This window comes from Lampris incognitus, chromosome 4 (genome assembly GCF_029633865.1).
Source record: "Lampris incognitus isolate fLamInc1 chromosome 4, fLamInc1.hap2, whole genome shotgun sequence".
In the NCBI taxonomy this organism is placed as follows: Eukaryota; Metazoa; Chordata; class Actinopteri; order Lampriformes; family Lampridae; genus Lampris; species Lampris incognitus.
The window spans coordinates 48,723,086-48,738,894 of record NC_079214.1 but is presented as its reverse complement, the minus strand read 5'-3'; the positions used below and the strand labels follow the sequence as shown (position 1 = coordinate 48,738,894).

Here is a 15,809-nt window from a genome sequence, read left to right as displayed (position 1 = left end):
GCCTCAGTTTCCTGTTCTTAGCTGACAGGAGTGGCACCCGGTGTGGTCTTCTGCTGCTGTAGCCCATCTGCCTCAAGGTTCAACGTGTTGTGCGTTCAGAGATGCTCTTCTGCATACCTCGGTTGTAATGAGTGGTTATTTGAGTTACTGTTGCCTTTCTATCAGCTCGAACCAGTCTGGCCATTCTCCTCTGACCTCTGGCGTCAACAAGGCATTTTCGCCCACAGAACTGCCACTCACTGGATATTTTCTCTTTTTCGGACCATTCTCTGTAAACCCTAGAGATGGTTGTGCGTGAAAATCCCAGTAGATCAGCAGTTTCTGAAATACTCAGACCAGCCCGTCTGGCACCAACAACCATGCCACGTTCAAAGTCACTTAAATCACCTTTCTTCCCCATTCTGATGCTCGGTTTGAACTGCAGCAGATCGTCTTGACCATGTCTACATGCCTAAATGCATCGAGTTGCTGCCATGTGATTGGCTGATTAGAAATTTGCGTTAACGAGCAGTTGGACAGGTGTGCCTAATAAAGTGGCCGGTGAGTGTATATCTGTGATGGCCTTGGTGGCCTGTCTCCCCGCCTGCCCCCCCAGTGACGGCCGGGATAGGCTCAAGCATCCTTGCAACCCTGAGAGCAGGATAAGTGGTTTGGATAATGAATGGATGGGGGAAAAGCCAAAAAAAAAAAAAGTCATGTTGGGAGCTGTCATTCCGTTCATTGGTCAGAAATCTCGTGAGGTTGGCAGGTGGAGAAAGGAGAGTTTATTTTTCATCTGAGGTAGCTATCCAAAATGGACCATCAGCAGAATTGGCCTTTGTCCATAATTGCGGTCATCATTTGGGCCACATACCAAGCTAAAATATGCGAGCAGAATGGCACATTTGAACGTATTTTGCAGCTGACGATGGGAGCTGGTTTAATCCAAAAAATTTGCAATGCTTCCTGCAGTTGGGTCGGGTCTAGTTTGGATCAAATTCTTACCACAAACAAATCGTACCAGAGTTTGTTTGACACACCCCTTCAACAAGGTCTCGGTTTGGTTGTTTTGGTCTGCACCTGAGTACAATTGCTGTGTTCACACCTGCCCAAACGAACCATGCCAAGGAGGTAAACGCTCCAGGGTTCGATTCAACCGAACTAAACAAGGCAGGTGTGAAAACGCCCTAAGACTCCTACTAGATACCCTGTACAACATGCCCTGTATCCAAAAATAAGCTCTATATAAAGAGCAAAATACCCAATAGCATGGTCTGCACCCTACAACTTACCCAATATCCTTTAATATACTCTATAACAGTAATCTCCAGCCCCATGTAATTTTTTTTATTATAAATTTATTTCTGATTTCTCCCAATTTAGTGGCCAATCGCTCCCTATTCTAATTCAAACACCCACCCTCATACTGTATGCATTCGCCAACTGCATCTGTCCAGCCGGCAGTCTCAAAGGAGATGCCTCGCCACTTTCGTGACAAGATGAATTCAGGCCGAATCACTGCTTTTTCCGACACACACAGAGACGCATTCATGTGACGAATACAAGCCGATTCCGCCCCCCTCCAGAAGACAGCGTTGCCAATTATTGCTGCTTCATTGAGTCCGGCTGTAGTCGGATCTGACGAGACCGGGGCGCGAACCCCGGTCCCCAGTGGGCAACTGCATCGACACAAAGCCAGTGCTTAGACCGCTACACCACTGCAGACCCGTTGCCCCGTGTAATTTAAAGCAAAATGTTGCAAGATTTCATTCTGACAAACATTTCCAATAACCTATTTTACTAAAATGGTGTAATGTTTGCCTGGAATGAAAGCATTCATACACAATATACTTTCATATTCAAGATACTTTCAATGGAATGTTCTTAAAAACCACTGTCTAGCACCCAGGGAATCTCGCTACAGCCTACTCTCTACTGTCTTACCCCTGGGATGTTAGAGACAACCTCGAAGGTGACCCCACAGCCAGGGATGGTGCTGCGGGCAGACATTCTCCGCAGCAGATTTTGGGCAAAGCCCTGCCGCCCAGGGTTCACGTTGACGCAGATCCGTTTTCTTAGAACCAGTTGCATGTCGGCTGGGTGGCTCAGTTGTACCACCACACGCAGCGTCAGGTAAACCCGCTGCTCCGGCCACGCCCCGCCCCGACTGAGCTGGGGACATTCGTGGACAGTCGAGTCCCATGAGGCCTCTGCTTTAACCTGGAGAGGTCACACCAGTATGAAGCACTGATAACAGGAAATGGATGCAGCTTTTGTTGCTTCTTCCTATGTAGTAGTATATAGTCTGCAATCATCTCTACCCACCAGAAGCAAGGATTAGCACACAAATTAATCTCGACTCTGTCAGCTCAGTATGAGATAGCAATTAGTCTGAGGCTGGCAGATTAGACTTGCTCACAAAACATAGACTGAACATAGCAACATTCAGACTGCAATCATTTTCCAATCTGCTGGTGACACAGGTGTGTTGGCTTTAAACCTGAAGGCTCGTGTGGCGTATGATGTCATGAACAGGTATGGCGTATGATGTCAAGAAGAAACCCACACACACTTAATGGATGTATACATGTTTCCAGTCCACTCATGACACCCTCCTCACCTCTCCGTCGTAGTGCTTGACAATCTGTAGGTCAAAGAAGTCATCTTCATCCTCTCCACTCAGAGAGGCATCCCAGCCCCCTGCTTCTGGAACCTCAAACTGCTCCTGAGAGCTCAGGTCATCCGCTGTGGGAGGCAACAGTATTAAAAAAATTTAAAAAAAAAAAAGCATTATGAATTAAGTGCAGAAATCTTTGGGAAGACTTTCCCCATGTTGAGTTGTATCTCCTCTACCAAATCTCAGTCTGAGGATTTAAAATTCCTTCTTTAACTTTTCTCCTCCTTGTGATAAATTTGATAAGTAAAATCAATTGGATAGCAGCTTTTCCCCTGGATTCACCTACCCAACTAAACTAGTGAGCTTGTTAGCCAGCTTCCTTAAAGTCATCCATGTTTTTATTTTTATTTTATTTTTTTGGGACACCCCCCCCCCCCAAATTGTATCCAGCCAATTACTCCACTCTTCTGAGCCATCCCGGTCGCTGCTCCACCCCCTCTGTTGATCCGGGGAGGGCTGCAGATTACCACCCACATGCCTCCTCCGATACATGTGGAGCCGCCTGCCGCTTCGTTTCACCTGACAGTGAGGAGTCTCACCAGGGGGACGTAGCACATGGGAGGGGACGTAGCGCATGGGAGGATCACACTATTCCCCTCAGTTCCCCCTCCCCCCCGAACAGGCTCCCCAACCAGCCAGAGGAGGTGCTAGTGCAGCGACCAGGACACATGCCCACATCCGGCTTCACACCCGCAGACACGGCCAATTGTGTCTGTAGGGACGCCCGACCAAGCCGGAGGTGCACAGGGATTCGAACTGGCGAGCCCCATGTTGGTAGGCAACGGAGTCGACTGTTATGCTACCCGGATGCCCCCCATATTTTCCTTTTTGTCTTTCTTGATTTATGTCCATTTCTTTAGTCTAAACTTGTGTTTTGAGCTGTTACATTGGTAACAGTTGTATGTACCGTTACTATGGGTGCTTTGGCAGCTCTAATACATCACACCTGAATCTCAGTAAAGAAAGCCTTTTGGGTGCAACTGGTGTAATAAATAATAATAATATTGAGTTTTACAGTGTTACATAGTGATGACACTCCAACTACCAGGACATAACCAAACATATTAACATTAATGCAAAGACCAGAGAATGAATTCTGTTCAATGTGGTGAGATGAATGAGTGCCGAGGAGAGCAGACATACCGCTCAGGTCCAGGAAAAGGACAGGGGTGTGGGTCTCCATTCCTGGGAGAGGAACCCTGAGAAAAGAAAACTTTTTTTGTTTGCACTACTGTAAACAATGGGAGGGAGCTAGAACAAAAAGACCGATATGTTTTTTTTCCCCAAGGTTTGGAAGTAAACAGTAAGCAATTTTGGCTTGGATTTAGAACAGGGGTTCTCAAACTTATTACTCAAAGGTCTGCATCTGATTTTTATTCAAGGTCAGAGTTCTGGAACAATTGATGATAACAAAATAACATTTCGTTAACTCACTTATACATTTTAAGTAACATACATTCAATTTCAAGATAGTCAAAATACATTTGAGCCTAGTGGGAGAAATGGCATTGTTTGCCTGCAATCAGTTGCTTGAATCCAGGCACAAAAGGTGTGATTGCCAGTTAAAGACACTAATGCAAATGTTCATTTCAAAGATACGCCCTAACTCTGCCTCTGATTGGCTCGAACGAAAACTCGCAAATCGGTAGGCTACTCATTACTGTTATTTATGGACGTGCTAGTTTCTCTCCTCTCCTCTGCTCTGTGTTTCAGTGATTCAACGAGGGTGGGGCTCAGCCCCTCCACATGTGCACACACACAGAGGAGAGGAGAGACAGTGAAACAGGTGAAGTGAAGATAGTGTGAGTTGACGACATCTATACGCGTTATGTTTCTGTAAGTGCAATAAAAGCTTAGCACCACCCCCAAAGAAAATTCGCCAGTGTAACGTTAACGTGTAAACTCAGCAGCAACAACACACAAAGAAAATGTTACACTTTATAACATATTGTATTCATAAAATAAGGTATGGGCTGGGTCCGGACTGACTTGCTGTTCGGTACGGACTTTGAGAAGTCCTGATTTAGAACTAAGCACAAGTAGTGTTAATGAACGGAGGACAGCTCTCTGTTCCGTACCATTCAGCGGGTGCTCCAGGGATGCCACTGCCAGCAGAGGGTACCATAACGGCGTTCCTCTCCTCAGTCAGAGTCAGACGCCACTCCAGCAGCTGGGCTTCCCGCTCCACATCATCCTCAGTCTTCTCTGTGGACACAAAATCTCATCCATCACATCTCTCCCAATGCAACGGCCATGCTGGGTTCAAAGAACTTCTTTTCACCTCTTTTACTAACCACTGTGGCCACAGTGGTCATATTTATTAAAATTTAGCTAGAGGAGTAAGTTCCTTTACTGGTATTGTTAAGGACATTTATTGGAACATAAAAACATGTTCTCTACCATATAGCTTGCCTAGTAGTCACATGGACTTGACAACATTTGACTATGTTTTTGATAGGTCTGCAACAAGTAGGCCTCTAATTGCAAGTTAACAAGTACACCCTTTTATGCATGTGGTCACTGTAACACCAGTCTTTCAAAGATGAGGGAGAATGTAAAGAACTTGAAACCTGAACATCTATCTTTGTGGGAGTGTTTATATGTGTTGATGTCCATGGCCTGAGAAGTGTCAGTGGATGTTTGTACTGTGCAATGTCTTTTAATCTGTGTGGCTGTATGCAAGTGGATATCTGTATGTATATGTGCTTGTGTGTTACCTGCTTTGGTGACCAGGCTCTGCAGGTGCTGGTCCAGGTATTCCTGTCTCTTGGTGAGGGCATCCAGCCACTGACTCCGCAGACGCTCCAGGTCCCGCTCCTACAGCAAATTGGGTGGGAATTAGTGAACAGGGGATAGTAAGGGGTGGCTGTATTTCAAAGATGACCAAGCCCCAACAGGGGTAAAGATGCAGGTCTTAAATAACTACCCTCCAAATGCAGCTAATTTTTAGTTCCTTCCTACTGCATACTCACATTTGACTGGTTATACTTTGGGTTATTTTTGTGGCCACACAAAAGGTTGTGAGGTCTCTGCAGCATTAGGGTGTGTGGCCTCACCCTATAATGACTGGTAGAATGTATGGTATTTAAATTGCATTGAATCAAACAAATGTAAGTATAAAGAGTAAAAATGTATGAGAGAACCACGCAGACCAGCTGTAGGGATTAGGCACTTCTCTAGTACTCCACTTTGAGAATGATAGACTTATCCATCCGTCTGTGCGGGTGTCTACTTATCGGTCTACAGAGATTGCAGATCAAAGACCAGATGTTATCTACCTGGTAGCTGTCCATTTCGTCTCCTTCCTGTGAGGATGCCTGGTTGGTTGTGGATGGTCTAATCTCCACACAACCCACCGACACTCCGAGCACCACCTCTGCTATCAGGGGCATGGTGCCTGAATCCTGCACCGAACGCACCTCCACCTGCACACGCCTTGACTGACCCTGGTGGAAAGGAGAGAGGTTAGGAAGTGGAGAGAACAACTACAGTTGACTTCCCCTTTAAGCAACTAACTTTAATATACTAGTAGAACCTCTGAGTGAGTGGTAGTTCTAGTAGTGTAGTTCCCATAGCTAAAGTGTGACTGAACAGATTTCTCATAAAATGAACACCTATGCTCGGTTAAACTTTATCTTAACCTTTATTTACCTAACACACACACACCTACCTGACGTAGCTGGAAGATGCCCCCCGTGCGGACATCTCTGGCAGGGATGACCTCCACTGGTACAAAATCTCCATTCTCGTTAATTTCCAGGATCTGAACCCAGAGTTCCAGACGCCGTGTTACCTCACTCCACCTGCAGGGGGTGACGGTAACATCTTTTTTTAAACATTTTTCTTTTTTTAAAATATTATTTTGTATTTCAAAGTGTGTTACTATTACATCCACAGACAATGCAAATGGCTATACAAGCAATATACAAGCAAAGGTACATTTTTCAGAGCCAAGAATTAAAAAAAGTAAGAAAGTGCCAAAAATATAGTATCTCAGCCTTATTATCCCCATGCACGTGTATCTGTCCACTGCTAATCTTGCATACATTATGCAGATACTGCATAATCGGTACTGGGTGAGGCCGCTGACAGGATGCGGAAACGGTGCAGGCTAAGCTAACCGCTAGCCCATGCAGACCGGCAGGTCTGACAGTCATCCTGGCTGGCGTTTGTTCTCTGGACGGTGGAGTTTTTGGGCTGTGTTGCATTGGGTGGACTGTGCTGTTGGCCGTGTGTGTGTGTTTTTGTTTTTGTTTTTTGCTCTGTTTTTGGTGGGGTTGTTTTGGTTGTGTGTTTTTGTCTTTTGTGTTGCACTGCTGTGGGCTGGGGGAAACTGAATTTCGGTTCTTTTGTGTATGTAGTACATGAAATGAAATGACAAATAAATTATTCCTGATTTCTGATTCTTGCATGCTACTGGGCCTGTCAGCCTAATAACATTTGTGCAGTCCTATGGAGGACTTTTGGTTGGCCTCAAGGAAGTTCTGGCAAATCATCTGGCGACTCAGGAAGGGGAAGCAGGACTTGACTCAGGCTGTGTTCAGCTGGGCAGGACAACTGCTGACCCGGACTGGGGATGTTGTTGGGTGGTGGAAAGAACACTTTGAGGAGCTCCTGAACCGGGCTAACACATCCTCAGTGGAGGAGGTAGAATCTGAAGACTAGGGGGAAGCCCCTCCCATATCCCTGGCAGAGATCTCTGAGGTAGTTAAGAAGCTCCTCGGTGGCAAGGCGCCGGGTGTGGATGAGGTTCGCCCTGAGATGCTGAAGGCTTTGGACATTGTTGGGCTGTCTTGGCTGACATGCCCCTTCAGTGTCGCGTGGAGGTCGGGAACAGTACCCGTGGAGCGGCAGAGTGGGTTGGTGGTTCCCGTATTTAAAAAAGAGGACCGGAGGGTGTGTTCCATTTCACATTGCTCAGCCTCCCTGGGAAAGTGTACTCTAGGGTGCTGGAAAAGAGGCTCCAACCGATTGTCGAACCTCAGATCCAGGAGGAACAATGTGGATTCTGCCCTGGTTGTTGAACAACAGACCAACTCTTTATCCTTGTGGAAGTGCTGAGGGAGGCATGGGCATTTGACCAGTCAGTCTACATGTGTTTTGTGGACTTGGAGAAGGCTCATGACCATGTACCCTGGGGCACTCTGTGGGGTTACTGCAGGAGCATGAGGGTACTGGGGCAGTTGCTACAAGCCATCCGGTCCTTGTATAACCAAAGTGAGAGCTGTGTCTGCATTCTCGGCACAAAGTCAAACACGTTTTCGGTGGGTGTTGGACTCTGCCAAGGTTGTCCCTTGTCTCCGATTCTGTTTGTGATATTCATGGACAGAATCTCAAGCTGCAGCTAAAGTGAGGAGTGTGTCCATTTTGGGAACCTCAGAATTGTATTTCTGCTCTTTGCAGATGATGTGGTTTTGCTAGCTTCATCAGAATGTGACCTCCAGCATGCACTGGGGCGGTTTGCAGCTGAGTGTGAAATGGCCGGGATGAGAGTCAGCACCTCCAAGTCGGAGGCCATGATATTCTCTCTCTTTGATCTTCCTTCTTAATCGCCGAGCTTATCCTCATATTGGGTTTAGACCTCAAGCATGTTTCTTACTACTTGCTCCATTGTTTGCAATGTGGTTTCCACTGCTTCAATGCGGTCTTCTGATTCCCCGATTCTCTGATTTATCTTGTTGAGCACATAGTTATTAGCTGGTGGTTATTCTCTTTTTGGACGTCTTGAATCTCTAGAATCCTCTCCAAGTCCACCTTTGCTTTTTTGTTGCATTTCTGCCTTCTGGCATCTTTCCCATTAGCATTGGGTTCTGCATATTGTGGTTCTTCATCATTCTCATTTAATTCTGTCACATTTTTCTTACTTTTTTCTCTTGTTTCCATCGTTATCCTGCTATCTGACTGCTTTTAATCCTGAGTGGGGTTTATTCACCGATTAGCAGGATATTTTAAGATTCTGTCAGAGGAGACCACGTTCTAAGCTGCCATCTCTGATGGTGGCAGAACTGGAAGCCCCATTTAAATTTCTTTAGTGTCCACTTGATGGTATCATTTTGATGCCAATGAGCTTCAAAAGCTTTGATTACAGCTTGTGATTTAGAGATGGCTAACGTCTTACACTGAGGTTTCCCAGATAAGACAGGAGATGAGCCTGGCCTACCTGGCTGTTGTAACCTAATTCAATAGGCAGGCCAACTTGCTGTTGGTCTTAAATGGAGGACTACATTAATATAAGCATATGAGATGTTGGGGGCCTGTGGAGCAGGGATTTTGTATGTGTGCGTGAGTGTACCTGTCTCGTAGAGTGCGTGTCTTGGCCTGGATGATGCTGAGGTCCCAGAGAGCAGGGTTCCTGCCTGGATCAGCCTGCCTGTGGCCATACACCTCAATTGCCACAGCGCCCTCTGTCAGGTACTCTATGAAGTCCTCTGTTACAGAAACTGCATGCTCCTACAAGAGCGGCAGAAAACAGCTGGAATTTCTAAAACTATATTTTTCCTGCCAATGCCTGAATGTTTGACAGTGGACATACTGCAGGATGCAGCTTTCAGGGCTGGAAATTAAGCATGTCTGAATTTTCTGTTTCTTATCAGCATTAGTCAGAATAAGATCATTCTACATCGTCAACTATTTTCACTACTTTTAAAGTTGTACTGGCTTGGATTCAGGTGCCTGTTCTCTGTTAAGATTCTAAAAAATATTTGGGAACGCTATCTGATTTTCGAAATGACATCACACAAAACTTATTTCCACAACACATAATTGGCGAAGCTGATAAAAACTAAAAATCAAGACAATTTGGAATTTCTTAAATTTTTTGAATTCTACAAATTGCTCACTTTCCTATTGAAACTTTTGATTGCTGCAGTTGGTAAACGGATTTTTGTACCAAAGAGCTTATCCTGGTCAAGTGAAGCTGAATGGTATCAACAAGACCAGGGTTAGGGGGTGCATTTCCCCGTCCAGCTCAAAAGATAGTGCTGGACACCAACACTTCCATTCCATTATCCGAACCACTTACCCTGCTCTCAGGGTCGTGGGGATGCTGGAGCCTATCCCGGCAGTCATTGGGCAGCAGGCAGGGAGACACCCTGGACAGGCCGCCAGGCCATCACACAGGGCTGGCATACACACACACATTCATACCTAGGGACAATTTAGTACGGTCGATTCACCTGACTTACATGTTTTTGGACTGTGGGAGGAAACCGGGGCCCCCGCAGACATGGGGGGAACAGGTAAACTCCACACAGAAGATGACCTGGGACGAGCCCCAAGGTTGGACTACCCCGGGGCTCGCACCTAGGACCTTCTTGCTGTGAGGTGACTGTGCTGACCACTGCGCCACAGTGCTGCCACCAACACTTCCACTCATGCTAATGATGTACGCAATCATTGACATGTAAGACACTTTCTAGTACAGGATATAGAAATATCAGGAGGATAGGTGAACTATGACAATTGGATATTAATTTCATTTGTATGTACAACGTGATTATAAGTTACACTGAATTAAAATTGAAATGGATGTTGCTGGTCTTACATAAAAATATTCCATGTATTGTTTGATTTCCTAAACCAAAACAGATTTGTTTTTTGGTCTTTAAAAACCTCTGACTTGTGCTATGTTCAGTGTGAAATCCGTTTAAGACGAGGGCCTACTGGCCCTTCTGATCTCACCTTGCAGCTGTCGAAAACCACCATGCAGTGTGGGTCCTTGCTGCTTGGGGAAGAGGCTGAGGGGTCTACCTCAGGGGCCACTATGATGGGCTCTGGTTGGTCCCAGAAGGAATACTGGCAGAAGACGAAGTTGGACAAGTACTGGGGCAGGCCTGTGGCCTGCAGGATCTTTATCTGCACAGCCCAGGACAAAACAGATGACAGGTTACCAACATGAGAAAAAAGAGAGCTGAGGGGATGGGACTGGCAGTAAATGGTTTGGGTTTATGTTTGCCTAATTACAGAGGAGATAGGACAGTGAGTGAAACATTGTGAAAAGAGTTTAACAACAGATGATTTGGCTGCTAGCATGTTAATTTAATTTTCTGTGATTGACAAAACACAACACTGTTTGGATGCGTTTAATCCATCCCATCAGGTATTCCAATTAGATAATATAAATATAAAAATTGAGAATTAATTGAAATCACTCTGACCAATAGGATTCCACTCTATGTGTCTATCAGTTTGTATGCATCAATATTTTGCTCAGTGTCTGTTCATATTTCGGTAACACTTACTTTGAAAGGGTATGCATGAGACTGACATGACACCTGTCATGATATGAAGGAGTCTTTATGAATGTTTGACTCTTGTCAGTGTCATTTGGTAAATATGTCATTTTCAATGCAAATTTGACATTGTTTGAGATGTCTGTTTTCAAACAACAGATGCATGAAATGTATCAAATCGAGCGGTTTGGTCCCACTCAGGTTGCTATAACAAAGACATCTCAAACAATGTCAACATTGCATTAAAAATGACAATTGACCAATTGACACTTAATGACAACAGTCAAAAACATTAATAAAAACACACACAAAACATTTGTGTCAAGTGATTGTTGCTGCTTTACTAAAAATATGAATTTGAAACCCACGTATATGGGAACTCTGGAATTTGAGCTATTTATCTGTTTGTTTGCCTCTTTGTGATCTATGTTACTGTCTGCATGTGGGTCTTACCATGCAAACGAGTTTGCGCTCCTGGACCTCATTGTCTGGGCTACTATCACCATCCTCTCCTCCAGCCATGTCCTCATCGAAGCCACCTGCCACCCGCACCACCTCCACATGGAGACGACCAGCCACCTGAGCAAAGAGAGCAGGGAAGAGAAAAAACAAACATCTATAATAATCATGTTGCTTGAAAAAGTTATTTGAAAATGACCACCAAACACCAACTAAATCCTGTGAAATGTTTGCCTGTGGCTGGTAAGCTAGTATAAATTACCAATGACCGACAGGTATCCAACCACCACATAAAAGCTCCTATTCTAGACATGAACATTACGAGAAAATTATCAAAATAGAAAAAAAAGCTTTCAGGTGTTTCTCTTGAGGTGCCATTGTCAGGGAAGTGTGGATGTTACCAGTCATTGACAGTTGGTAAATTGTTAATGTTACTGTTCAGATCGGTTGGATGATGTCAACTGTCTTTTCCATGAGTCTACCAATCACCAAGAAGAAAGGGTGGGGTTTCATGTTACTCCGGGAGCTGACAGTTTACAAAAACAAAGATGCAATAAATATAGGGAAAAAAATGTCTAAATAGTTGTTTCCTTATTCACAGAAAGTTTGATCATAAAAGAGTTAGTAAAAGGCAGTATTATCTGTGTTGTGCGATTGTCTTGTAAATGCCACAGAGCTTTAAGAAGGTATTTTTTGGTGACCGATGCAACTACAGCAGGTGGTAGTTATGATTGAGAGGCGTGTGTTGCATGGCCCAGTTGTCTTACTAGCAGGGTAATATCAGTCCAGAGTGAGATTAAGGTGGCATGTTCGGCACAGGGTGGTGTGGTGTGAAGAAAGCTGTTTTAACCATTGGAATTGCAGGAAACGAGTTGAGACTGTATAAGAGTAGCATCAATGATTTAAATACAATTTGTATGCATCTACACATGTAATAAAACTTCATACCTCCCCCTTCTGGTTGATGATGGGAACAGCATATTGCAGTTTGACGTCATAGAAGAGGCAGGATAGGAAGACATTGGCTACACCAATCAGACTGTGATTTTCCTGCTCGTCAAAAAATGGGTCAGCACGTCTGAAGTAGGAATGCATCACCTGAAAATGGGGAGCGGAGAGAGGCAGACAGACGAGAGAGAGACGGGAGGGGGAGGATATAGGCATGGTTACAGAAGGGTTCAGCGTTGTCATTGTCACTGACAAGGATTGATGTGGCTACCGAGTGGGGTCGTCACAGTTATTGACTGGGTGTTCTGGCTACTGATGGGGCTTCCTTAATATCTTACAGGATTATCTTCGTCATGGTCCTTCCACTCCTGGTATAGCTCTCTCATGTCCACCATACGGTTCTCCATCTTCTCCAAGGCCCATATCTGCTTTCCCCTGGTCTTCCTACGTACCTGCACTGCAGGTTCACTCAGCACGGCATCCCTCTAAACATACAGATAGGATTGATGTGCACACACATGGGCTCATGTAGTTTATCACCAACAGATTTATACGCACACGAGCACATAACCACTAGAGGAAAGAAGTCTGTAATCTTACAATAATGAAACTGTACTGAGACCATAGGTTAGGAGGGTTAAACACAGAACTAGCATGTGTCTGAAGGGGATAGAGAAAAAGAAGAGCGCACACATTATCTAATTAAATTTGGATAAGACGATTGTTTGTGTGTGTGTGTACACATGTGTGTGAATTAATTGTTAAGTGCTTTGAGTGGTTGTTGCAGCTAGAAAAGTGCTATATAAAATGCAACTTGATTGATTAATTGATTGTTATGCATTGTGTGACTGTTACCTTGCGGTTGGCATTAAGGTTGGCGGCAGGAATCTGCAGGGTGACCCTGTACTCTGTGTGTTTGTCCAACTCTTCCGCAATGAAGCCAGCCTCCTGGACCAGTAGGTTGGCTTTAACTATCTGCTCCCTCAGCCTCCGCAGGCTCCGAGTAAGGACTGCTTCTCTGCATAAGAGGAAGGCGTGATGGTTGGGGGATGAATATAGGAGGGAAGAGGGGAGGAGGCAATCGAGAGAGAAGAGGGGCAAATTTGTCATCATCATCATTGTCATGCTATGTCAGTCATTCAGCCCATGCACCTAACTTCCAAAGAGAGAATGATAGAAAAAACACAAACAGTACAGGCAATCAATAGGAAGGAGGTGGAGGATCAACACTTGAATGAATATGGTTGAAAGAAGAGCAAAAAAAAAAAAAAGCTTTAAAAAAAAATCTGGATTTTGGAATGCGTAGAAAAGGAAAGGGATTCTTTATCAATACCACAACAACCCTGCAATCCATTTTATTATACAAGGAAAGACACACATACAGCCCCATCCCTCACCTCTCCTCAGTCCACTGCCGTAGCCTGCTCTGGGCGCTGGGGGAGTGGGACATCCCCCCCATGCTGAGTCTCTCTAGGCTGCGGTACTGAGGCTGACCCGGCTGGGGTGTGCCGCTCCCGGCTGACTGACGGTCTGGATGCAGCTTCTTGCGGAGCTGCTGGAGCTCCTGTTCGTACATCAGCCTCTGTCGCTCCAGGGCCGAGCGCTTTTCCTCCTCGTGCTGGCGCTCTAGGGACTGGAGGACGGCCTGCATCGGGTCTGATGAACATGAAAAAATAGGACAGGCCACTCAGACATCAACAATTGGGAAAAAAAATACTCATGAGCTGACATTCTGTCTATTGTGGATCCTGAGGAAATGAAGGGGAATAATAATGATAATGCATTACATTTATATAGCGCTTTTCTAGACACACAAAGCGCTTAATTTTTTTTTCCATTCAAAGGAATGAAAAGGAATCAATTGTTTTAGACATTCTGGTCAAAACAAGAAAAAGTATGTTGTCAAAGGGAAATTAACATCTCTTTTGTGTTGCAACCCTCTTAGTGTAATTGTTTTGGAATCAAACACAATGTGTGTCTAAGAGGAATGTTATGTAGATGTGTCTTGTAGGGAGATGCAGCCTGGACACAACGGCAAGGTTGGGAAGTAAATTTATACATATAACCATTTTACATTACTAAATTACCTAAACAATGTTAACTGGAATCCTTTATAGTAACAGGGACATAAATTTTAATTAAATTCTAACAACTTATTAAAATTACTCTAATTACACTGGACAAAATTTGTCGCTTCCTGGAAAAAAAGAGATTATAATAAGACAATGTTAAGCTGAATACAAAAATAATTTCAGATTTGCTGTATCACATAGGAATTTGGAGAAACATTAAGATAACTTATTGAATTTAACATGTTTAATCACATAATGATGCTAACACATTGTGTTGGTTCAATTGAGCTTAAAATGTTTTGCAGCCGATTTTCGTTTGTACTCAGCATCTGGTGCCTCTCGTGTCAGTGTCCAAGAACAGTCAGCCAGCACTGATGGATTCCAGTTGCCCTGATACCTCTTTTCCATGGTCGCAATGTCCTGCTGAAACCTTTCACCATGTTCGTCACTGACTGCACCAAGATCACCAGGGAAGAAGTCCAAGTGTGAATGCAGAAAATGAATTTTCAATGACATGTTGCACTTCATGGTTTTGTATGCTTTAAGCATGTTGTCAAGCAGCTCAGTGTAGTTTGGTGCTCTGTAGTTGCCAAGAAAATTCTCAACAATATCCTTAAATGCCTTCCATAGTATTTTCTCTGGCCCCACTAGCAGATCTTCTAACTCCATGTCATTGATGACCTGTCTGATTTGTGGACCAACAAAAATGCCTTCCTTAATCTTGGCATCATGGTATTCTTGGAAACATTGGTCTCAAATAGCAAAATCCATCACCTTCTTTGTTCATTGCTTTCAAAAACATTTTCATCAATCTGAGTTTTATAAAAAGAGGAGGCAGAAATATCTTTGTTGGGTTGACAAGCGGTTTATGCACCACACTTTTCTGCCCTGGAACGATGTGACTCTTTAGCACGCCTATCCCATTCACAAAGGAAACAACAGTACTTTGTATATCCAAGCTGTGCCTAGTAGCAATGCCAATACTTTTAGATCACCACAGATGTTCCAGTTCCATGTTATTGTAGGTTTATTTCATGTGTACTGCATAGCCAATGGGTACTGAAGGGTTGACATCGCCATTGTGTAACAGGACAGCTTTCAGGCTCAACGTTGAAGAATCTATAATAAGACGCCATTGTTGTGGGTCAAGCACACAACCCATAGGCATCCATGTCAGTGCAGAAACAGAGGTTGTCAACCTGCATAAAGAAGTTTGTCAAATGTTCTTAACGGTTCTGAAAGATAGAAATTTCTGTACCTGGTGACAGCAAACCCCATCCTTGCAATCTTGAACCAAGTAGTTCTGCCTTAGCATTTGACAAATCTAAGTCCCTGACCAGGGGTCTCTTTATAAAACAGTACGTAGGATAATTACTAAAAGTGTACATGAGCACAAAAGCCAAAAATGGCGTGCACCCCAAATTATTATTATTTTTTTTAAAT

At 44.3% G+C, this 15,809-nt stretch overlaps 1 protein-coding gene across 1 annotated transcript in view; it reads right to left on the bottom strand.

Moving 5' to 3' along the window:
* The window catches only part of kif13ba (kinesin family member 13Ba), a 93,108-nt gene that overhangs the window by 17,102 nt on the left and 60,197 nt on the right, over window positions 1-15,809 (bottom strand). The window contains exons 18-31 of the mRNA XM_056278451.1: window positions 13,692-13,950; window positions 13,150-13,312; window positions 12,633-12,779; window positions 12,295-12,444; window positions 11,341-11,466; window positions 10,337-10,510; window positions 8,949-9,106; window positions 6,327-6,459; window positions 5,935-6,102; window positions 5,374-5,473; window positions 4,735-4,861; window positions 3,800-3,855; window positions 2,600-2,724; window positions 1,924-2,199 (exon numbers count right to left, since the gene is read on the bottom strand). Of these exons, the coding sequence (XP_056134426.1) occupies window positions 1,924-2,199; window positions 2,600-2,724; window positions 3,800-3,855; window positions 4,735-4,861; window positions 5,374-5,473; window positions 5,935-6,102; window positions 6,327-6,459; window positions 8,949-9,106; window positions 10,337-10,510; window positions 11,341-11,466; window positions 12,295-12,444; window positions 12,633-12,779; window positions 13,150-13,312; window positions 13,692-13,950 (2,162 nt within the window). The remainder of the gene's footprint in view (window positions 1-1,923; window positions 2,200-2,599; window positions 2,725-3,799; window positions 3,856-4,734; window positions 4,862-5,373; window positions 5,474-5,934; window positions 6,103-6,326; window positions 6,460-8,948; window positions 9,107-10,336; window positions 10,511-11,340; window positions 11,467-12,294; window positions 12,445-12,632; window positions 12,780-13,149; window positions 13,313-13,691; window positions 13,951-15,809) is intronic.